The following is a 25,382-nucleotide window of genomic DNA, read 5'->3' on the forward strand; positions in this document are numbered from 1 at the left end:
TGTCACCAGTCAGCCAGATGTACCCTGTCATGTCCGCCTGATACACTGCTGAACAGATATCAGGTTGAAACACCTCCTGTAACTACGTAATATAAGGAGCACGATGGGTCCAACAAACCCCAGACTTTTACCCAAGAGGTCAGTGTTTGCTTCCCGTCAGAATGTGACTTTTTTTAAAATATATATTTTAAACACCTAACCACGTGCCTCTTTTGCCTAAACATCCATGTCTTTGTTGCCTTATTCTAATTATGTGCTTTTGTTGACATCCCAGCATTGGTTTTCATGTGTTTTTGTTGCCTAAATATAACCACCTGCTTTTGTAGTGTAATCCTACCATGTTTTGCTCTGGCTGATTGTAGTATTATCTGCATAAAAAATCTTAATGATTTACTTTGTATTACCAATGCAAGGCCTAATCCTTAAGTTATCCCATCAGGTCTGTCAGCTCAGTGAAGGTTTGCTCCAAGCTTTTCCCAGCATGCAAGCATTTCTTGCATTCCTGCTAAGTCCGGAGTTTTCAAGAAACTTTGATTTTCTATATACTTCTTTGAAGACAGTCACTCTGATAATATAATGTGTATCTTATGGAGCTTTAGAGAGTTTTTGCAGGATTTGAAGATAAATCAATGATGTAATATTTTCTAGCTACAAAAAAGTCTTTCTGTATTTCTGTTAGATATCCATCAGCTGTACGTCAAAGACATAATAGCATAGATGTACATTTAGTAGGTTTTTCTGCTCCAGTTATCAACCTGACAGAAAGGGTCAGGGCTATAGCTACTTTATGTCTGTTTATGGCCTGTAGCCATATTCAAGATGTAGGACATCTTGTACCTCCATCAGCAGGCTGTCCTGGTTCCCAGACAGCTTTGGGTAGCTAATCATTCTGGGGCCCTTTGGGCCGAATCTGCAGCATACATGCTTCAATTTGTAACATGAAATCAGTTCCTCTTGCTCATTTTTCACAAGTCAAAACAAATGCCACACCGCACAATCGTGAGCATGGGATCCTGTAGGACTCGACGAGTCGACCTTGTATCCTGGCCATCATGCATACAAGTTTCTGCACATCAATAGTAAAAGGTTAGTTGAAAGAGCTAATACTCCCTCCAGAGTTCTCAACAGCACATTTCATAGTTGCCAAAATAATATTAAAGGAATGAAAATATAAAAGCATAATGATGCAACTGCATGTGAAATGTTTAATTTATTCATCTTTTCCTCAGCCACTCAGGGTCAAATCCTATTTTTAACAATCTATTCCATCTCTGCAGTTTATTTTTTTATAAGGAATTGTAATGTTTCTCTCCACAGTGAATCTAATTGTCAGTGCATCCTTTTATAACTGTATAACACTGCTCTCTGTGCAGCTCACGCAGGCGACCTCCTTTGGCCACTGTTCTATAATATGAACATATTCTTAGGTCACTCAGCTCTACATTTGTTCTGTGTTAATGAGCAGTGGCAAAGGTATAATGATGGCCATCTGTCCCAGAGGGTGCTTTCTTAATTAGAAAGCATGGGAATGCAGCCATTTTAATTTGAGTTTCCTTTTTGCAACACACACACATACACACACACACACACATTGTAATGTTACCAGCCTGACAGCAGCTGTTTGCATAACTGCCTGTGATGGGATTGCTGAAAAGACAAATCTGTCATATAAACATTTAAATTAAGGTTAAATAAATCTCTGGCTACAGGTGGAAAATCTTATTGTTTCACCGGAAGTAATAAAATCAGGGAGTGGATGTAAATAACAATCATGGCTCCTTACAAATTAAGTAATGTCACTGGGCCCAGACTATTTAGATTTGATCCAATCAGTCCATACCATTTCGAAAGTCTAGAAGAACTCAGAAAATTTTACCTGAACAGTTAGCAGAGCGTTAAAATAAACATCACCCAGCTTGGCTAGTGGAAGTTTCTGTTGTGCATACTGTATGGACCCAATGATGCAATGAGTTCAGCATAAGATAATGACGCCAAACGTGAGGGTATGATATTCCAATGGAAACCTTTCGCAGTGTTATAATACGCCACAGGTTGGCCAGACGTCACCTGTTGCTGCAGTATGATATGCGGACATGTGGCCTCTTTTAAAAGAGGCTTTAAAAGTCTCTTTTAAACGTTCAAACAGACAGACAGACAGCAGCCACAAGATACACCGCTGGATGGCCTCGAGCTGAAATGCTTCCAGTAAGTATGTTTTGTAAGGAACTGGATGATTGCTGTAGGACGCGTGGATCCTAACCTTGGACTTTCACCCGTGAGCACGTTGTTTGCTTCTTGTATGAATTTGAGCCAAACCATGATGTTTTTTACTAAACCTAACCACATGTTTCTGTTGCTTAATCCTAACCATGTGTTGACATCCCAGTGTTGGTTGAGGCACATACATGTTACACTTTTCTGGCTTTATGTGTCACTGTGCAACTGGCTGTATCCAGTTGTCTTTATACATCCATGGTCTGATCATACTACACAAAAACATTTTTAACCATGCCCTGTCATATTGTCATACAGGACATAAAAACAACATTTTGAGATCAGAGGAGAGTGCAGTTTCCAAGAAAATGATCATTTGGAGTGTGTGGATATACCGAAGTAAGTCATTGCAGTGTATTGGTCTCACTTTGTATTAACATCACCCTAGCACATGTGTTGAAAAAAATAGTTATGCAGCGCTAATGACCTAATTTCATGACAAAAAATTCCCACTATCGTTTCTTACAAACATATAAGCCCTTCTATCGCTCCTCCATTGTACCACTGAGGGAAGATGCAGCTATTTAGTACTGTGTGACATTTATAGCTTCTGCCTGTACCCACTAAAATTACCTTACGTTTTTATCATTTTCACTGACTGTAACCTCCATTGGCTGCTTCTCATATAACTCAGCAGTGAGGCGCTCTGTGATTCGCTGCTACACGGCTCAGTGGGCTGAACACAAGTGCGCATTGGCTGCTTCTAGCTCAGGCCACATCATAGGGATCTGTCCCGAGGGACATTAAGAATCTGGGTTACTCGACAGAATGGGATCGAATGTATGCAAAGGATGGAGCACTGCACAGGAGGAAGAGCGATGTGAAAAATGTTCACTGTTTGCAAGGAGGAGAGTAATACTCCACTGCATCCTCTCTAATATACAGTCGATCTGATTCAGTCAGGACAGAGCAGCAAAGGATAATTGTTGTAGTCTTTGATGTAAACACACTGCATATAGACTGGTTGTCAGGCAACCAGTATTAACTGGTGAGGAGCAATCGCACAAACATTACACAAAAATACAGAAAAGACAAAAGATATAATAGTGTTACAGTTATCCAATATTTGCCCATTAGCTAGGGTCCCGTCAAAGTAGTTTAAATCATCAGCCTTTCTTTGTGTTAAATTTCCTTCAGTTAACCCTTTGAAACTTGAATCGGCACTAGTTTTCTTGTGTTGCGCTCAGACGCATTTAAACCATGAGCAAAGTGGTTTGATTTCTATGTCCCACAAGTTATTCGTTAATTATTAAAGAAATTAGTAAAAGGGGAAAAGGAAATGACTTGAAAAATCTTTTTTAAATATCCAGAAAACTATTTTTTTTTTAATATTTATTGGTATTTACTTCTCTTCTGTTGTCCTTTTTTCACATCATTTACTTGTACTGTTTTGTTAAGTTGCTAAATGCCTTCTCTCCATTTTAAAATAAACCAAATACAGTTAACATACAGTCATCAAGTGACTAAAATACAAAGATTGCCATATGTACTGGCAGCAGACCTAATCCAGACATAAAGCTGGTAAAAAACTGTTGAATTTGTGGGTCAGCCAGAGGTCAGTGTCTTCTCTCGCTCTCTTAAGGCAATGCAAAATTAAATAGAAGAGGAGAGAATGACTAACCAGTAAGGTGCATACTGACATACAGCGCATGCGTTTCAAACAAACTGGCATGACTGACGGCATCTTTGTGCAACCTGAATAACGTATGTGAAACTATACATTGGTGATGTATTATTTAACTCTCATCACGTACTGTACTTAGATACTTGGGGGCTCTTTTGTTTGTAACCTTTTTTCATCATTATTTTTACAGTGTGGATAATTGATAAGTTGATCTACTCTGAGATTGATGGATAAGAGGAGAAGCAGAGTGCACATTGAGTGAATGCAGACTTTTCGACCAAGCGCAATCAAGTTTTTCTTTCACTGCGCCTGGTGTTCTGAAAAGAACAAGAAAATATTTCTGGTTGCCCGTCACAAGTAAATGACCGTGTGGGAAACCCTGATAGATAACAGAGACTATACAAAGCAAAGCAAGTCAGCTTGTTTCATTTCTAAAGGTTGGACCAGTGTCAGGTGGCCTCATTGATTTATGAGCCAAAAACAGATGATTTGTGATCTGTGTGTGTGTGTGTGTGTGTGTGTGTGTGTGTGTGTGTGTGTGTGTGTGTGTGTGTGTGTGTGTGTGTGTGTGTGTGTGTGTGTGTGTGTGTGTGTGTGTGTGTGTGTGTGTGTGTGTGTGTGTGTGTGTGTGTGTTAGTTCAGTCTTTTGCATATCCTGTAATGTGTGTCCATGTCAGTGAGGGTAGGCAGTCCCTCCTCAGGCTTTGGCAACCTGACAGATTTGTGTTTTTTAATTGTGGATTTATTATCAGGGAGGAAACATGCAGAAATAATTGATTGCGTGTCACTGAAGTTATATTTCATATTTCCAATTTCCCCTTGCCTACATTATAATTCAAAAAAGACATCAGATTAAAAAAGAGAACTATTCTTTTTTGAATATGCATGTAAAAACGACGATGGGGTAAAAAGATGTCAACCGTCTGAACAGAGAGCAAAAAAAACAAAGAAACTGATGAGATTTATAGTGAGTCAGATGTGAGAGGAGAAAGAAGGCAGATGGAAAGATGCAAAGATGCAAGAGTGTGTGCTGAGCGTGAGCTGACAGAAGCGTGTGTGCATGTGTGTCTGAGAGATCAAGCATGTGCGTGGTCTGTTTAATGGGGAGGGGCTGGCAGCATGGTGTGACAGTGAGGGTTAATCCACGTCAGCAGCTTTCATTCATGACGCTCATGAATTAGTGAGGAGTGGGAGTGTGCGTACGATGCTGGAGCCCACTGTGCAGAGCGGCAACAGGAGCAGTATCCAGCGCTCTGTTTTGGCATCCAATCACAGCTTGGTGGGTCGGACGGGGGGGTGAGAGAGGGCGGACTTTGAGAAAGAGGGGCTTTGCAGCAGCAGGAGCCTGTGAATCATCCTGCAGGAAGAAAGAAAAAAAATGGAAAAATAGAAGAGAAAGACAGGAATGAAACATACAGCACTGGCCTCTTCAACCTTTTGAACTGCATCTGTCGGAGGGGGCAGTACTGTCTGTTTACCCACCCCCATGCACGGACTCTTTGGCAAGGATTCTCAGAGGCATCCTCCTCCTCCTCCTCTCTTCTCTCTGCTTCCTTGTCTCCTCCTCTTCTGCTGATGTTGCTGTCTGAATGAGTGGATGAATGAAGCAGGTAGAGTCTGATGCTGTGGGCTGAGGTCTTCCATGGCTGCCAGGTTGGTCAGTGTCTCTCCTAATAACGCCTCGTCCCCCCGTCATCCATGTGTTGCCGTCGCTCCGTGCATGCAGTGGCGTGTTTGTGTGTTACCGAGGGAGGATGTGTCACCTTGCACCATTTTACATCCCACCATGTCTGCTGCATCAGACGGTTTAGCGTGGACTTGATGTGACTGAGTGAGACACAACTCATTTTCCATCCCACCCCACCTTTGATCACTGTGTCTATCTGCAGCATGAGGAGTGTGTGTTGTTTTGCTGTGACGTCTGCACAAAGAGATATATGCATTTAAAATGAATTATTAAAATATTTACAGTTGATTGTTGTTGCATAATCACTTAACTTGCCCACAGATAAAGAATAATGATTTAAAATGGAAGTCTGATTGGAGGCTTCTGTGCATGTGATCTGCATTTATATAATTTAAGGTGATTAAGCCGAGAGGAGTCACTATGGAGTCAATCAGTGTCAAGTAAAAACTGACAGTCTTCAAAACTGGCATCACACTGGGTTTTTTTCTGTGTACGAGTGCACTGACCGATGATGTAATAATGTCTGGGTTGGCAGGAAGTCCAGATTGACCTCTATAGCTGTCTAGGTGCTGTTTGTAATTTGACCTTTGACTGAGGGCTGCAATGCAGGGGGAGGCGGCATCCAGCCTCACTGCGTGTCGGTCAGTTTCAGCTCTCTGGGTTTGATGCCTCGACTCAGAGAGTGAAGCAGCGAGAGTTAAGGCACTGGTGAACATTTGATCTGACAGTTGTGTTTTTTTGTTTCTAGTCTTCTTACATGAGAATCGTAGATTAACGTCACTGTTACAGACCTGCGGCAGAGTAAAAATGTTCTCGTACCGAAGTCATCCAATACATTTTTGGAGTGATTTCAGCTTAAGATCCTCATGCGGAAAACCATCTTTTGCATCTGCATGATGCAAAAATAATGCGCTGGACGGTGTCAGCTGAGAGCGTGGTCAGACAGAACCGTTTGTGAGTTATTATAAGCCGCTATAGACGGCACCTGCCACAGCAGTCCGATAAACGGACAAGCAGAGTCAGTTGATGATTTGGGTAGACATAATATGTCGCATCCAGATGATGCGCCACTGGATGGAGTCAAGTTGAATGACTGTTGATGACAATGTAATATAAGGAGCACAAAGGTCCCTATGTGTAGAAGAGGCACTGGATTGCTGGATCAGACCTGCGGGAGTCCGGTATTTGCTTCCTGTCTGAATTTGATGTTGTTTTCCCACCTTACCATGTGCCTCCTTCCCATCATCCATGCCAGCGTGTGCATTTGTTGACGTACCGACATTGTTGCTATGTGCCCAAACAAAACCGTGTACAGTGTTTTTGTTGACATCAAGGCAGCAGCATCCCAGAACATCAGTAGCAAACACGGAAGGATACCCAGAGTGTAATATGTAGACGCGGAAGTCCAGCAGCGATACGTAAGGACTTGGGGTGAGAACATGTTGCACTTTTTGTCCTCTGCTTGCTGAGGGCAGGCGCTCTAAACCTTTTACAACTGAAGGCCTTCTCTCTGAGTGTTGATAAAATTCCAAGGACCACATACTTAAGTATCATAAAAAAGAGCTTTAATAATTTTAGTACCTTATTTGACAGGATTTCCCCACAGGAAATTATGGATTATATTTCCTTACCAAAGACTTTGGAGCTTTTCCTGATGCAGAGTTGTCTCCCACAAAATCATTTCATTTCATAAACAAATCTATTTGAATTAGGTCATATGCATAGGCTGCATTTGACACAAAACTGGTCCCTTTCTATGCAAATGCATCCCTGTCATGTTTAAATGTTTTGTCTGAAGTTTTCAGAAACCCCTCTGCACCTCGTCGAAGGTGGGCCTGTAGCTCAGACTCTGAAAATTTCATTATTCTTTTTCCTCTCTGCCTCTGAAAACTGCCACATGGATAAAATCAATCGATTATTTTTTAAATGGGCTTATTGCAATTAGCTGCACAATTTTATGGGTGTTCATGCACTGTGATATCATAAGTGTAATATCTTTTGTAAATTAGAACCTGAGATCGGGTGGATAGTAGTTGCAATACACAATTGATGGTGCTTAGTGGCCGCAATCATTTGCAAATTCGTCCGTGAATATATTTAATTCTTTTTTTTTTCAGAGTTATAAATGCTATAGGTGCAGTGATGACCCTCGCTTATGTCCCAGAATCTCTTCAACAAAAAACAACCTACAAGGTCTTTCTCTTTTTTCCCAGTACTGCCACTAACTCAAATCGGAGCACTCCTGCTTGCTCACCTGTCCTGCGAAAACGCTCCCCTGCACAACTGAGCCCCGAGGCAGACGGCAACATGGTGGAGAAGGGTTCATCAGACCAGGCCTCGGACCGCTCCCCCACCACCCCAGAACAGCAGCAGACCTCCCAGCACCAACGCACTTGCTCCCAGTCTGTCCATCCCACCAACACCAGCACCCGCAGCGGTGGCAAGAACTCCAAGGTGAGCGGATACGCGTCCGCTTTTACTTGATGACACAAAGTAATATGTAAATTGGAGGTCAGTCACATTACTGCTTATGGTAACATTGTCAGGGCTTTTTTAAGCTGATGATGGAGGTACTTGGCTAAACTAATAAAACAAGTGATTGTTATTTTAAATAGTAAGTGTAAAATGCATCCCAGAATCACCTTACCTGCAAATAATCCACCAAGATTTGTTAAATGAAGTGTTATTCATGTAATTAAATCAGCTGTGACAGCTGTTAAAGGTAAACCACATGGCTGGTAAACTTTTACCAGGATCAATGCTAAAGAAATACTTTATCTCTAAAAATGATCATCACCTGGTGTGGCGTTGATTTTGTGGAAAATAAAAAAGGTAAACGACAAATCCACAAACAGAAAAGATTATGATAAATTTAAGTCATATATGTCTGCATGTAAAGGTAAAAGGAGCAAGTAGGCCTGGGCTGTATGTTATATTTCATACCTTCATACATTCCCGAAATTTCACAGAGGTATACGGGGTAAAATACAGTAGAATAAAATAGAAATACTTTATTTATCCCGTGAGGGAAATTGTTTTGTTGCAGCAGAGAAGATAGCAGCAACTGAATGAAATATATGTTAAAAAGGGCAAAAAAATCAAATATATATATACACAAAGGAAGCCACTTAACATAAAGTTATGTACAGTATGTACCGAGAACAAACAAAAAGCCAAAAAGATTAAAAAGAGCAATAAAAAATGAGGGTGTATGACAGCATCAGTGTGGCGCTAACCACTGAAGACTGATGAGGCTTAATCACCTTTTAAATGCATCATAAAACACTCTTTCAAACAAAATAAAAACATCTTGCTTACTCTTGCTGGTAATTTAGTTAATTAGTCCACTGATCCAACAATTACTAGCTCCGGTTTGGATGAAATCAATCCATAATTCTTCTAATTGATGTCCTATCAGAAGAACAAATTCACCCACACTAACATTATTAATCATAACTTTCTCACTCTCACTATTTCACTGCTTACTTATGAAATGATGTGACATCACCTGAGGATTTCTGCTCATGTCATTTCTGTTATTTTTCTGTTATTCTTATACTTGCTGTGGTTGTAGGTTCTGCTGATCACTGCTCAGTCATGGATTTTTTATGTCATCTTTTTGTCTTGTCTTTGTTTTTCAATCTGTCTTTTTTTTCCTTCTCATGCATGCAATAGTCTCACAAGCGGCATATTAAAGTAAGCATCATTCTTTTCTGGATCTTTTCTGTTTCCTCAAACCCATAATGTCTATGTTTATCCTGCTGTTTGATTTCCTCTCATTTCAAGAAATCCACCTTAACAGAGCTGACATGTGTCCACCAACCTCTGTGTGTTCCTGGAGTTTATGTCTTATTTAAATTCAGTTAATTAAGCCCAAAATACTTTACTTTGATTCTTAGATGTTGTGATCCGAAGCATGGCCTGCTTGTTGATGACCGTCTCCATCTTCGTTTATTATTTTGATCGAGCTCACTGGTTAGTCAATAGGTTAAGCTAATGGTGAATTTTAATAACGCCCTCTGCTGGACCACAATGCAAACTACTTCAGACGGTCTGTTGAGCCAAAATACTGTGAATTTTGAATTTGAATAGGTCATTACGGTTTGGATGCTTTTTTTTCCCCACATTTGACAGAAAGTATATTATAAAGTGCAGTTGATCCAGTGCTTTAATCACAATAATTCACACTGCTGATGGCTGCCCCCCCAATAACTATAAACCTTTGAAAACTGCAAACTGGCTTAATTTTGTTCAAAAACATGGGAAGATGGCAATGAGCAGCGAAAGAAGAAGTGATACAAAAGTTTGCAAGAAATTATTCAAAAAAGTTCAAGATAATTACCTTAAATTTTTTATTTTTTAAAGGGGGTGGGGGTTTAAAAAAAAAGGAAATGACCAGAAAAAAGTGCCTAAAAATATAATAATTTCATGAGATAATTTTCAATATGCAATTATGATAATTAAAGATTTTACTGAGCTTTGTTTCTTTTTTTTCTTAGACATTTTTTTAAAAGCTTTTTAAAAATAATTTTCTAAATCTACTAAGTTCTTGAAATTCTTGAAACATTTCTTACCAAGTTGCTCATTGCCTTTTTTCCAATTTCTTTAAAGATCGCACCATTTGTTCAGAGTTCAAAGGCTTAAATACCTCTGAGAGCAGCACAAGAAAAGTAATGTTTCTCCAGGTTTCAAAGGGTTAATCGACAGTAAAAAGGCTATATTCTACTACACATATCACTCATGTAATCTGTGTCACTATGAACAGTTATCATGTAAAGAAAAACATACTTTATTGGCTCACTGAATACTCATCAGTATTGATTAAATCTTTTGTTTGATACTTTGATTTCAGTCACTTGTTGCTCATAAATTAAGAGAAGTCTCCAGTGTTCTTAGTGTGTGTGAGTAATATTTGGGGATAAATGTGTGTTTTTTAAGCTGGGTAATGCTGCCACTTTGTGGCAAGTATAAGTAACATGTGTTGTAGTTAAAAAGCATAACCTCATTGAGGAAAACTGGATGTTTTTATGACATAAAGATCTCTACTTTGTATCTCAGCCTGTAATCTGTCTTTAAGATCACATGTCAACGTTACACTGTTATGAATGTATTTCTATAAACTGTTTTAATGATTCAGTTTTTTTTCCTTTTTGTCTTTTGCGCTCCTCTCCGCTTTGACCTCCTCACCCACGCTGTGACGTGACAACAGAAAAGTCAGAGCTGGTACAATGTAAGTCTATTTTTTTTAATCTGTTTGCATTTTAGTGACATGATGTTTTATGATAATTAATAGGATTTAAAGACTTTCGCTGTATTTGTCTCTAAAAGCCGTGTGCTTCGGTCATTTTGTGACGTTCAACATAATGTTGATGTTTGGATGCTGAGCTGTGCACGTTTTCTTTCAGTTGTTTTGGAGAAGACCAAAATTAATCTTTACGATTGTTTTTATTTAACAATACATCTTTGCCAGTGTCTTCGAAATCAGACCATAAGAGAATCATATGCAGCAACATTCTCTTAAATTTCCTGATAAGAGAAAATATAAGGTATAATGTTACTAGTAAAAGCCCTGCATTAAAGATGTTACTTTAGTAAAAGTATGTAAGTACAATCAAGAAAATAGATATTAAAGTATTAAAAGTAAAAAGAAAAGTTTAAATAAATTCAATAAAAATATAATATTAATAATAATAACTAAAAGGAAAGCAGCAAGTCCTTTACATATATTTAAGATGCTGAAACCATGATGTTTTTTGCAGGAAAAATGACATAAACAATTATAATCAATAGCATCAATTTATATGATAAATGGTCCACAAAGACAACTTATTATACATCCTTTTCACAGTAATAACACAAAACTATATTATTACTATATATTTATATACTTCTGTCCCAGTGAAAAGATGTTTATCGGTTGGTATTTTCCCACTGAAAACGAAGAATTGAGGGGAAGCTGTAATCTGTGAGTGAATCTTTTTTCATATTCTGTTGCAGTTCAAACTGTAATTGTGTGTGGGTGGAGATTTCCTCGGGCGTCCATTCATTGCGTGTGTCATAGTTCACCCAGCTTGGCTTCAGCAGAAAAGCAGAACAGATAAAAAGAGATATTGTACAGCTGACCAGAGTGCGTCTTTTTCTCAGAGCGGTGCAGGATGTGGGACATGTGTGGTCTTTTTTATTCTAGTCCTCCCTTTTTGTCCTTTAACCATTAGTCACGGCTTGCTGTCGTTGATTGTGACCTACAGTGTGGTGAGGGACATGGTCGCAGTCCGTCATCTGAACACCATAGTGTGACTGTGTGTTTCTGGTCGTGAGATGCTGTTGTTCATACATGTGGGAGTTAGACAAGGTCTTGATTTTGGGGTCTGGTTTTGTTATAAGTTGAAGCTTTTGCAGCCCTCTTGCACAAGAAAATGTTGGCATTGTATGTTTCTTCAAACCACAGATATTTTACATTTTTATACAAATAATATCAACGTTTCTGCGGTGACACACAGTAATACATGAGATGACTTTGTTAACAGGAGGTGGAATAAATGGTGTGGCACTTAGGCCAGATGCCTTCCAACTGCAGACCACTGTTTGATGCCAACAAACACAAAAAAATAATTGTTTTTAAATGAGTCATTGCTGCATTTCTAGCAGCTTTTAGCCACAAACATGGGTGCCAAAATACAATCTTTTCTACCAAGACATCACTGCATTTCCGACTGGGAAAGGGCCACAAAGAAACTTTTGTTTTTAAGAGACATCACTGTGTTTCTGCCCAGGAAAGGTACTCAAAAGGTGTTTTTGTCGTTGTTGTTGTTTACAGAGACATTGCTGTCTTTCTAGTCGAGGAAAGGGCCACAAAAACTGTTTGGGTTTCATAGAGACATCTCTGCAGCATGTCTAGACAGGAAAGGGCCACGAAATGTCCAGTGTTCAATAAGGCCAAAGCTAAAGTAGTTTGTTAAGGACTTGAAAGTGACACGCATAAGCAGGTAATTTTGCAAAGTCAATGATTTGTCGGGTTTCATATAGCGCTAAAAACAAGATTCAAGCTTAATGGTGCGCTCTTAGTTTGTCATCAGGATGGTCACAAAGCAGAAGGTCAAAGGAGGAAAACAAACAGAAGATTTGGGGGAAAAAACAGAAAAGTCAAGCACTTGTCATAAGTGATTATTTGTGGCCCAAACTGTGTGGTAGAGAGTGAGATTAGCTTGCAGTGCAGATGACAGACGAATAGTTTACCCGTCGAGGCTGAACTCGAAAGTGGCAGCATCAACATGCTTCATGTCCCATGAGTTGAGTTACTTAGCAACAGATATGTGTGTCTCTGTCAACAGTGGGCAAGTGAAGGAAGCATTAATCTTGATGGAAATAATGTCAAAATAGAAAGGTTAAACCCATCTTTTTTGGCATGTATGCTTATTTCCTGCTGTGATAAAACACTGTGTAAAGAAACAATGTTGTCATGTTTCGCAAAGAGGGAAAAAAAATATATATTTGGACAGCAAGATAACGAGATGAGCAGGGAAATGACAGCGCATGTTTTTGTGGTGGGTTATTCTGTTAGCTTAGCTGTGCTTTTAGCTTATGTTTTGCATTTAACCCTTTAAAACCTGAGCAAATAGGCTTGATTTCTTTAAAAAAAAAAACAACACAAAAACATGGAACGAAGGCAATGAGTGGTAGAAAGTTACAAGAAAATCATCTGAAATTAGCACAAAAAAGGAAGACAAGGGGGGAAAAACAGAAATGACCTGAAAAAAAGTTCTAAATTAAAACTAAAATAATAAAACAATATATATACGTTAGTAATCTAATGATAATAATTATAAATATAGTTTTCTCAATATTTCTCTCTGGTCATTTTATACATGTTTAATGGAGCTCTTTCTCTGTCTTTTTTAGCTAAGTTTTAGGTTATTTTCTTGTCCCTTTTAAAAACATTTTTTGCAATGTCTGGGACATTTAATGCCAAGTTGCTGATTGCCTTTTTTCCTATGGTTTCGACAGAAATCACATTTCAAGGGTTTAAACGCCTGACGTCTGAGCGCTGTACAAGAAATCTGACGTTGATTCAGTTTTAATGGCTTGAATCCTCTCTATCTTCTTTTTATCTTATAGGATTTTATGAAAAAAACTGCTAAAGACTGTGAATCTGCAGTCACAACAATCCGTTTAGTGTGACTCCCACATTCTTTAGTAGATTCGGGAGAAAGAGATTTCCAAGAAGACAGAAAAAAAGACGAGAGAAACTGGAGCTGGAATACAAAAGGCTGATTGATAAAGAGCAGAGGAGAGCGAAGTGAGACATTGAAAAGATTGACGGAGAAAGGCGGAGGTGGAGAGATAGGGGGCACAGCACTTGGCAATGATAACTTGTTTACATCAGAAATACACATACACAGCTCCGTCTGTGAGCCGCTCTGTCTCTTTAGACAAAATCTTTGTCTCTTTCGTGGAAGAGTCTGCAAAGGCTGTGAAGTTTTTCTCAGAAGATGGACACTCTGTTACACACATCACAAACACGACCCACGTTGACAAAATGTCCAAAACTGTAATCACACAAACTTAGCATACCTGAAAAGCCAAGTCTTAACCCTAAAAACCTTTGACAAAGTAAGAATCAGACGATATATTTTCAAATATTTCCTCATTTATATGGTTTGATGATGTTTGTCAAAGCACTCACACAAGATTGGAAGAAGTGGAACATTTGGCCTCATGCAAGAAACAATATATGACCAAATTTTCTCTTATTTTTGCTTGTATGCAGGAATTGTTCTTATTTTGTTAGAATAATGATTTTACTTCAACTATATACATCTCATGCATGACGTTTAGTAGATGTTTCATCATTACTCCGTTTAAATCATGTAGTACTCATGGTTTACCTTTCAAGTTAAGTTTGGTCTGTACAAGCTGCCCCAGCTGACAATTTTTGGTTTTAAAAACACTCTGAGAATGATACTGCAATGTTTTAGTCATATTTTCAGCTGCATGTTTTCTTTTTGTTCCCAGAATGTTCTTTTTAAAGTTACATTCTCCATGAGTGTCATAAAAAATGTTTTTATTTTTACCATTACAGGAATGTGGTGTACTTTTTAAGCCTCAGTGACATTCTGAAAACATTTTCTGAATGTTGCCTTGAAAATGTTTATCCTTTGTTCTCACGTAACATTGTGGGAACATTTTTAAAAGAACATTTAATGATCTGTCACCTCTCAACATCCCCAAAATGTTGCCATTATAATGGCATGTCTTGGTTAGCTTTTAACCACACAGGGACAATATTTGAAATGAACCTTCTTAAAAGGTTCGTTGAACGTTAGATTTAGATATTTTCAACATTATTACAACTTCTAGGTAATGTTAGCCAATGTTGTGGGAATGTTTCCTGCTAACTGGGGTCTTACTCAACCCTTTTTCGATATCCGCTCTTCACAGCACTACATCCTGACTGCACTACAGTATCTTCTCATACCAGATAAAGCATAATTGGACCTATTTTTGTGGTTCTGACTATGCACTCAAATCATATGTTTTATCATATGTTTCATTCCAAACCCCAAAAAAAAGCCCACACACACACACACACACGCACACACACACACACACACACACACACGCGCGCACACACTCGCACACACACACACACACACACACACACACACACACACACACACACACACACATAACTGCCTCTCCAGGAAGTGTATTGGTTCCTACACTTCCTGTTGTTTTGGCTCTTTGTTCACAGTCAGCCTTACTGACAGGCCAAAGGAATGATTCAGAGAAAAGAGACAATAAGCAGGAGAGTAGTGGAACCAAACGCTTAAAGTAGGCTACTTTATCACAAACACAGACTGTGGGCAAGCCAGCAAGAATTCAAATGTCCACGCGTTTCACACACAAACACACTCTCCGATGAACTCGAGTAAACCCAGACTCTCCTTGGACCTCCCCTCCCTCTCTGCCCTCTTTCACACACTGACACTAGCTCCTCCTGTTTCCAAACACTCCTCGCTGTCACAGAGCACAGCCTGACCAGGAATCTTACTATTATGTGTCCACATGTTGCTCCAATGATCTTTTAAGGTTACTCTGCAGTTGGATGGCAGGAGGGGAGTTATGGTGCTGATGGATGGATGCAAAGAAGAGAAAGTGATGGGTTTGTCCTGCACAAAGTCAGTCTGTTCCTTGGGAATGTAATTTTAATGATCTACAATTTGCAAGATCCAGCAAAACATCATGGAGAAACAACCGTCTGCTTCAGCCTGGTGACAACACTTTTACTGAGACAAAGGACCAACTATCAAAAACTGTTTGGCATTTGTTTAATACTTGAAGTGTACCATTTTTTACAAAGTCTGCTTTTTCCTTTGGGATATTTGGGATATCAGACCAAAACAGAATAGAATAAGTATTTACTCTCGAGCCTGGTGCTGCTGATCTACTGGATGCGTGATTGTTGGCGGTGATGACCTGAGTCACTGTTTCTCACACCTGAATACTGAAGAAAATGAAGGAAAAAGAGACAAATATAAATAAAACGAGTTCACACAAGGACAAACACATGAGACACGACAAAAGGCGGATAAAAAGAAGAAAGATGACGTCAGTGCAGGATCAGAGTTCATCAGCTCTGGACTCAGAGGCTGAAACAAACTGGACGTATGGATGGGAGTCTGAAGCGAAGCAACCGGCCCACTTGGACTGGATCTCTGAGCAGGTCCCTGCTGTAAGTCGCTCTGTCTGGGCAATGGACCACAACAACACATATTGGATTTTTTAATCAGAAGCAGTGGTGAAAAACACCTTCGTTAAAAGTTATCACTCTCATGTATGGAGAAGTTGTTGAGAATGGCGTTAAATGTGGCCAGAAGCATCATCAGCTACTATCACCTTTAATTTAAATCTGCTCAAACAGCATTTTGTGATGTTTTGAATGTGAATATCTGTACAATTCAGCCTTCAGCTGTGACAGCCTATTGGCCTCCCTGTGTGCCCTCTGGTCCTCTCTGAACTGACGCGCAGTTCTACTGTCAAAAACAGTCAGTTGGGGCTCGGCTTTGAACGGATTTGTTGAGGAAATGCATTTTTTTTGCTGAGAGAAATGTGCAGATTTTATCTTTGAGATTAACAGTCAGGAAGCAGAAAAGCAGAAAAGGGTTATTTCAGTGAAGACAGGGTTCAGGATCATTCCCTGATCACGCAGCCTGATCGGTGCAGACCGTCTCTGAAAGGTCTTTTTCAAGGTTTTATTTGCATCAATGCTTAATTTCTGCATCATGTCTCTTTCAGGCCACATTTAGATGAGAAATTCCCTACTAAATAAGTCTTTCCTTTACATTAAAAAAAAAAAGTCCAAGTTCATATGATAACATTGTGGAAATTATCCTTGTGTACACAGATCTGCTAAAACAACCAAAAAAGTAGTTGACAGTGTAACTTTGTAATGACAAACCATAGAAGAACACTAAGTGCTTGCGCATAAAACACACAGTAGTGGTGCAACAAATCAACAGTTTGCTCGAGGAGCATTAATAAACACAGAAGAGTCAGCAGCACAAACACAGTTCAGTAGCCCGTCATTGTTGTTATTGTTATTCTCCTACACAGGCATGGCCATTTGAAACACAATGCGCATTAGCAAAGTGTGGCCGACGTCACAGTTCTTACAAGATTTGCACATTGCTAGTTTACACGACGACAGAGGGGGTGGCGTTTTTTAAACATTACACTCTGGAACCTGATTTAAATTTTTTTTTCAGGCCCTCAAAACGCTGTCATCATGTGAACAAAAGGCCAAACCGCAACAAAAGTTTCATGCATGAACCATCTCTGTGTAAAATGCCCCTTAGAAGATACTGTCTGTCAAAGACAAAGAGAGTGCAGCACACAGAGACTACTTTATATGGGACCATTTTTTTCCTGAAATGGTACATAAAGTTCCAGCAGTTCTCATTTAGAAGATGTCAAAAACTGCTTCTTTGTCAGTGATTTTTGGCGTAAGATACCGACGCCCAAAGCTACCTTTTGCAGCAGTATGATATGTCACTTGGCAGCATCACTTTGTAACACGGCCGACTAGCATCGTGATGTTGGTATGATACAGCACTGGAAGGCATCAAGTTTAAACGCTGCCGGTAATGACTTAATATAAGGAGCTGTCCCTGTATGTCCGAAGGGAAGGGCAATGGATAGATCCAATAACCTGGACTTTGACCCAGGAGCCAGGTGTTTGCATCAATGTAGAGCCAAGCCATGATGTTTTTTCAGAACCTAACCACCGCTTTTGTATATGTCCCTGCATTGGTTGCCTCTTGCAAGAGTATAACGTGTGCATGCATGTAAAACCATTTTTTCTGGTGTTGTCTTTGCAGGTATTGAGTCCCACTTATAAGCAGCGTAATGAGGACTTTAGGAAGCTTTTCAAGCAGCTGCCTGACACCGAGCGCCTCATTGTGGGTGAGTCTAAAGCACACAGATATACATACACTGAATTTTAGTGTAAAATATACTTTAACAACAGAACAAATACTTGAAAAATGTTGATCCCGTGTGGTTTGTAACTGCTGGCATCCTGCTTTCATCCTTTCCACATGACCCGTTTGTAAATTGTTATGAACTCTTGTTGATACATTCCTTGCATTTTTCTGTTTTCTGGAGCTCTGGTGCAAAATGTAAGAGTTCTGTTTCCAAATACAGTTGCCATTTATTGACTTTAAATGCTTAACCATTTCCAGACTACTCCTGTGCCCTGCAGAGGGACATCCTCCTGCAGGGACGCCTCTACCTCTCAGAGAACTGGATTTGTTTCTACAGCAACATCTTCCGATGGGAAACGCTGGTGAGGACACTGGAACTGGAAAACTCCCACAGTGTACTTCGTATAGTCTAATAATATTAATTTTTCCCTAAGAACTTATTTTTCTACCACAAAATAGGGGTAACTGACTGAATTGGTTACACGTTTGTTTAGTTCAGAAATGTTTCTCATTTCCAAACATTTAATAATATAAAAAGCCATTTCTGGGTGTTTGTGGGACAAAAAAAACCCTAAAATTTGTTATTTACTTGCCATTTCATCAGTAATGATTGTGTCAAGTGATGTTGCAATACTGACTGTGCGCATAACTTAATCGGCATGTGACAACAATTCACGAGTAGACTGTCACGAGTGGTTTTACCACATTGGACTGGAATGCAGGATGAGTCTTCAAAAATATGTCAGTACTTTGGAAGAGACATGAATTTTGATATGAAAATTGATTGGAATAAAGAAATGTTTTAAGAGATATCCAAAAAATTAAGACAGGTAATAAGTAATCAACCTCCATGACAACATCTGCTCTTTACTCTCAAGCTGATGGTTCGATTGAAGGACATCTGCTCCATGACCAAGGAGAAGACAGCCCGCCTCATCCCCAACGCCATCCAGCTTTGCACTGACAATGAAAAGGTATCCAGCTCCACATCCTTAACTTGCAGGGCAATCACCAGAATAAATATTGGCATTGTATGTTTCTGCAAACCACGATTATGTTACATTTTTTTCTGATTATTTTGCAGATACATTTAAATTTAAGTTTCAACATCAACTTGATTTCCTTCTGATCAGGTTAAGGTTCAAACCAATTGGTTATGGTTGTGAAAAGATCATTTTTTGGCTAAAAATACCTAGTTTTGGAAAAATCACAGATGGAAATTAAGTGTGTCAATATAAAACAGCCACCCCTCATATGTGGCCTGATCCCGGCAGGGAAAAAAATGACTAAAAAACAGCTATGTTTGACCTCTTGATAACAAAGTCAGCTCATACACTACTTGATAGGTTGATAGGACATGTATGAAACATGCAAATGTAAACAATTGCTGGTTTGCAGAAATGTACAATGCAAACATTTTCTTCTGGCAACTGGGCTATACCTTTCATAGACACTACTGTGCAATCTGAGAAAGTTCATTAAAATGTTAAAAACTTTTGGTTTTAACACTCTTTTTACTCTGAATATTTGTTTAATTTTAACTTCATTAAACAGTATTGCAGACTAATTTTCATAGTGATAACCCTTTTGTTTTGCAGGTTGACAGTGTTAAGATCTATTTTTGTGTTCCCAGATACAGTTGGCATAAACCACTTTATTTTAAGTTACTTCCATAACTCATAAATTCACCCCTTATCTTACTGTTAACTGTGGGCTGCTTTCAGCACTTTTTCACCTCATTTGGGGCGAGGGACCGGACATACATGATGATGTTCAGACTGTGGCAGAACGCTCTCCTGGAGAAGGTGAAGCACTGTTATTGTCTCTGTATACTCTGTGTCTGTATTGTGTACTATATTAAAACCCATTTAGATTTGCCCTCATCATGCTTTCTGAACAAGTAACAGCAAACAACCAAATTTAAATGAAAAATACTCTCTTCTGCACATTTGATCTCTCTGCACTTCTTCATCTTCCCCTCACTTCTTCTTTCAGCCTTTATGTCCAAAAGAGCTGTGGCACTTTGTCCATCAGTGTTACGGTAATGAACTTGGCCTCACCAGTGATGATGAAGACTACGTACCTCCTGATGAGGACTTCAACACCATGGGGTGAGTTTTAAAGACAACCATCAAAATCCCTTGTATCCCATCATATGTTTCATTTTACATTTCCTCATGGTGACAAATATTTCTAGTGTAGCCAAGTTTTATGTATGTAACATAATAATTCATCTCTCTGACATAACTGCTCCCTTTCTTACTTCCTGAAAGGTTGTAGGATTTTTTTTGACTTTCAACCATCAAATTGTAATCAGTTTATTGTTGAATCCAAGTGGATGTTTGTGCCAAATTTGAAGAAATTCCCTCAAGGCATTCCTAAGATATTACATTCATAAGAATGTAAAGAAGAAAGAAAGGAGGATGAAAGGTCACAGTGACCTTGACTTTTCGACCACCAAATTCTAATCAGGTCAAGGGGACGTTTGTGCCAAATTTGAAGAAATTCCCTCAAGGTGTTCTTAAAATATAGCATTCATAAGAATGAGGCAGAGTTAAGTTACCTTTACCTTTGACCACCAAATTCTAATCAGTTCATTGTTTAGTCCAAGTGGACGTTTGTGCCATATTTTATAGAAATTCCCTCAAGGTGTTCTTGAGATGTTGCTTTCATGAGAATAAGACAAATTAAGGTCACACTGACTTTTACCTTTGACCACTGAATTCAAATCAGCTCATCCTTGACTCAAAATGGACGTTTGTGCCAAATTTGAGGAATTTGACCCCTGGAGGAATGGGCTGTATAGACAACTACAAATATAATGCCTTAGGTGATGGCTATCAACAGTGCAGAGCCATAAAGAGGAGTAACAGAGATATTTCTATGTGTTTTAAAACCACATTATCAGGGATCCAAACAGACCAAATATTTGGTGTCCATCTTGCAGAGAATCAGTAAAAAAAACCCATAAACCATGACCATTTCCATCACATCCATGCCCATGCATGTGTGTAGCCCAGTGCGGGCAGTGTGCAGCAAGCTGGTAACCTTGACCTACAGCTGCTGTCCGTCTCCGTGGTGCAGGTACTGTGAAGAGCTGCCCGTGGAGGAAACCAACGAGCAAAGCAACGACACCAGCAACGCCCTCGGCAAGAACGCTGAGGCCAAGCCCGATGTCAGCCCTGTCCTTCCCCACAAAGCCTTCCCCAACAACGCTCTGCCAGAGCTGCCCAGCACCGACTCTTCAGTCCCTGTGAGTATGCAGGACATCTGTTCAACTTTGTTCCCTACTGCTTAAAATAAAAACTTTGTGATACTGGGACAACTGTGTTCAAAATCTGGAGGCATGAAGTTTGAAATTTGAGGGTTTTTACTCTCCAGTATTATTGGTTTATGTTTTTTCACTCCTTGTCCTTGTCCTTGTCCAGCAGTATGACCTGGCACCTGTGGAGGATGTATCCACCCCTCTCCCTGACGCAGACCTGCTGACCCTCCCCATGCCCGAAAATCGCAGCAGCCAACACAGCAGCCAGCACAGCAGCCACGCCCCTTCACCATCACCAGACCTCAACGACAACGAGGACCTGCCCACCGAGCTTAGTGACTCATCTGAGACCCACGACGAAGGTATGTGATATCCGCCCAAGGAAATCGAAACTAAATTTTAGTTATGTAACACAAAGTGCAGTTGTCCCCCTTAACTTAACTCAAAGGGTACATATATTTTTACCTGTTTAGTTTTCTCTCCGCAGCACACTCACACACAGAAATACTCTTTTGTGTAGGTGAGGTTCAAGCTTTCCACGAGGACCTGAGTGGCAGGCAATACGTCAACGAGGTCTACAAGTTCGGTGTGGACAAGATGTATGACTTACTTTTCACTGAGTCTGAGTTCATGAGGGACTTTCGGGAGCAGAGGAGATTCTCAGGTACAATTATAGATCATTAATCTCCTGTCTCCGCTCTCTGGTTAAAAAAATGGATCTTTTTTTGTTCTCCTCAGTTGCTTGTTTCATTTTTTTCTTCATTTACTAATTAGGTCAGTTTCAAATATGTGTCATACTATTGCATGAAGACAGAATTTTTCACAAAAATACAGATGTAACCTCACCGAACGTAAAGTTGCGTAATTCATGTTAAGTTTCAGAGGTTAGGTTTAGGTAAGTGGAGTTACTGATTTTCTCTTGTAGATGTGGTTTATCACCCATGGAGGAAAGAGCTGGATGGCAATCAGACAAGAGAGATCATGTACACCCTCGCCCTGAATAATCCTCTGGCTCCAAAGACAGCCACAGTCACGGAGACACAGGTAGGTGGACATGACATGAGTCATGGCTCTGCAGCGAGACAGTTATTCAGTTTATTTTGTAGTTTGGGGTATTTTTTAAAATTATTGCTTTATAATTTAGATTTTGTTGGGGGGGTGTTATATTTTCTTTTTTATATTTATTTAATATATTATAAATTTAATTTGGGGGGTGTGTTTTTCTTATTGTATAATTTTTAGTGTTGAGGGATGTTTTCATTTTCTTCATAATTTAGAATTTTGATGTTTTCTTTGTCTTCATATTTGTTTTGTTCTGTTTTTGTTTTTCTTTTTTAATAATTTTGAGTGTAGGGAGTGATTTTTCCTCTATAATTTTGAAGTTTTGGTTGTTTTTTGCTTTTTTATATAATTTGGGGCTTTGGGGGTGCTTTTTTTCTCTATTTTTTGAAATAATTTTGAGTTTTCTGGGTGTCTTTTTTTGTTTTGTTTCTGCATTGGGTACTTTTGCTATTTATACTTTAAGTACACTTCTGATGATTATACTTACTTTTATTAAGTGTCATTTTCGGAACAGCACCTTATTAATAAAAGAGTATTTTCACAGGGGGGTATTAATACATTTACTTAAGTAAAGGATCCAAATACTTCTTCCACCACTGCTTATGTATTTCTTAAAGTAACTTGATAAACTTAATGGAGTAGCCCAGTATTCCCTGAAGTTTGCACCTGACGTGGTTTGCTAGAGGAAAGTTGTATCTGACTGTGTGCTGCTGTGTTTTAGACTCTGTACAAGGCGAGCCAGGACAATGAGTGCTACATTATCGATGCAGAGGTGATCGCCCATGATGTGCCGTACCACGACTACTTCTATACCCTCAACCGCTACATGCTCACCAGAGTAGCCAAGAACAAGTGTCGTCTCAGGTTAGGAGGATGATTTTTTATCTTTCATGTGTTAAAAAAGACTACTTAAAAATAAGCGTGCTCCATGCAAACGCATTAGAGCCAAACTGAAGTCCTTTAAGGTTGCATATTGTAACTTGCAAATTAGACACTAAAATAAAATGTGTGTGTGTTGCAGAGTGTCGACAGAGCTTCGGTACAGGAAGCAGCCGTGGGGGCTGGTGAAGGGCTTCATCGAGAGAAACTTCTGGAGTGGCTTGGATGAGTACTTCAGACATTTAGGTTAGCACAACAACACACAAACATTTAACAGAAGAGTATTATTAAACCTTGATCTTGTTCTCATAACAGTGGTTGTATAGTGGTTGCTGATTATTTTGAGGAGGTGAAACACAATTCACAACACAGCAACGTTGTTTTTTTTTAAATTTGTCATTGTCCTGCTGGTAGGATCATCATGTCACTTCTATGTGTTGTTCTAGAGTGTATGGACAACCATGTTTTGTTGTTAAATTTGAAGGTAAAGGGGGGCACTCAAGATATAATCTGCTGTTTAAGAAAAAGTGTCATAAAAACTGGCAAAATGTAAAAAATTAAAGGGACACTTACTTGAATGGTTTAATGTCCGAATGTGCTGAGTTTGACTTAAGTCCATACCTTATTATTTATGTTCATTTTTACCTCTACGTCACTGGAAAAGTGGTCATTCGGGATTTACAGAAATAAAGATTTCAAATTACCACAATCTGAAGTTTTCTTCACAAAATGTAAATAGAACAAAGAGCCAAACAAAACAGTTTGATTGACTCTCACTGCATCCTTTAACCCCTCAAACCTCCCATTCTCTCTCTCTCTCTCTGGTTTCCAGAGTTGGAGCTGAATAAGTTGGATGTGCTGCTGGTGGACCCTCACAGACAGTCGCCCAAGAACAAAGCTCTACGGACGGGCACGGGCCGAAGGAGGAAACGAATACTAGTCCATCACCTGAGAACGCCCGGGAACTTGGACAAGGCCTTGAGCCCCGTCACCACGCCTGAGGATGAGGAGGACATCCACCACATCAAACGTGTAGCAGGTCAGCCGAGCAGAATTCGCCGAATTGTCTGTGGTCAGTCAGTATGATTGCAAAGTTAAGTCGAGCAGTCCCTGTCCAGGTATATATGCACCAGAGGAGAAGTGATTTATTGAACAAGTTAGCAAAGCAGGTTGCTTTTCAAACAGTGACAGCATGAGTAACTTTTCAGTGCCGTATATGTTGAACGTTGTCGTGTGCTTTACTTGGTATGTTCATCTTGTCTTGTTTTCTTCCCTTCTTTTGATTTTTATGTCTTTCTTTCTATGAATTTTTCAATTTAGGGTCCTAAAAACCAGTTGTAAACATTTATAGGATTTCCTTTATTCCCTGCGCCATCTAGGCAATGAACGGAGAATAATTGTCAGAGAAAACTGCTATTTTGTAAGATGTGCTCTTTTATTTTTATATTTATATAATTTATTGCTTCTGCCTGCCTGCCTGTTTGCTCTGTTGTGTCTTGTATTTTGTACATCTGTGCATTTTAAAGGTGTATTGTTGTATGTGTTTGTATGTACCTTCACTGTGTTTGAGCAAAAACAAATTTCCGGAGCATGTTCACAATGCCCAGGCCAGTATACGTGAAAGAGAAATCTGACAACGGCATTATCTAGGTGTGTTGGTCCAACTGAAATTCAACTGAGTTTAGTCAAATTAACACAAAAATTCAACTTTCTGTAACATCATGTAAAGACACTGAGTGAAATAAGATAAGATAAGATAATCCTTTATTGATCCCCAGAGTGGAAATTCAAGTGTTGCAGAAGTACAAGAGTGAAAGTTGCATGCATGAAAGGCCAAATAGAATAACAGATAATAAATTAAAGATCAATATACTGTACTAAACAAACTGTACAAAAATACAAATCGAATAAAAATTAGAGGTACGTACAATTTTTAAAAAAGTGGAGGAGTAAAGTGTCATTTCAGGACAGCTGAGATAACAACTGAAATACTGCATGACTGACAGCAAGCAACAGCATCTTCTTTTAACAGGGCCAGGATTTATGGGAAATGTAGTTTCCCTGCAACTTTAAGACAGACAAAAGTCTACACATAGACCATTTATCCTT

The 25,382-nt window shown here is 39.3% G+C and overlaps 1 protein-coding gene across 15 annotated transcripts in view; it reads left to right on the forward strand.

Annotated features, from left to right (window-relative positions):
* Positions 1-25,382, forward strand: part of LOC121952800 (protein Aster-B) — a 44,082-nt gene that overhangs the window by 11,143 nt on the left and 7,557 nt on the right. For 3 of the 15 annotated variants that reach the window (XM_088088535.1, XM_088088526.1, XM_088088524.1), the window contains exons 2-16: positions 7,799-8,039; positions 9,261-9,281; positions 10,795-10,815; positions 17,963-18,047; positions 18,326-18,429; positions 18,946-19,041; positions 19,792-19,872; positions 20,063-20,178; positions 21,128-21,320; positions 21,496-21,694; positions 21,853-21,996; positions 22,258-22,376; positions 23,116-23,258; positions 23,416-23,519; positions 24,106-24,312. In XM_088088535.1, coding sequence (XP_087944661.1) covers positions 7,893-8,039; positions 9,261-9,281; positions 10,795-10,815; positions 17,963-18,047; positions 18,326-18,429; positions 18,946-19,041; positions 19,792-19,872; positions 20,063-20,178; positions 21,128-21,320; positions 21,496-21,694; positions 21,853-21,996; positions 22,258-22,376; positions 23,116-23,258; positions 23,416-23,519; positions 24,106-24,312 — 1,780 coding nt within the window. In that variant the 5' untranslated portion in view covers positions 7,799-7,892. The other 12 variants (XM_042499632.2, XM_042499631.2, XM_042499637.2 and 9 more) reach the window with 10 other exon arrangements.

The sequence above is a fragment of the Plectropomus leopardus genome, chromosome 15, assembly GCF_026936395.1.
Source record: "Plectropomus leopardus strain MGB_pleo_1.0 chromosome 15, ASM2693639v1, whole genome shotgun sequence".
Classification (NCBI taxonomy): domain Eukaryota; kingdom Metazoa; phylum Chordata; class Actinopteri; order Perciformes; family Serranidae; genus Plectropomus; species Plectropomus leopardus.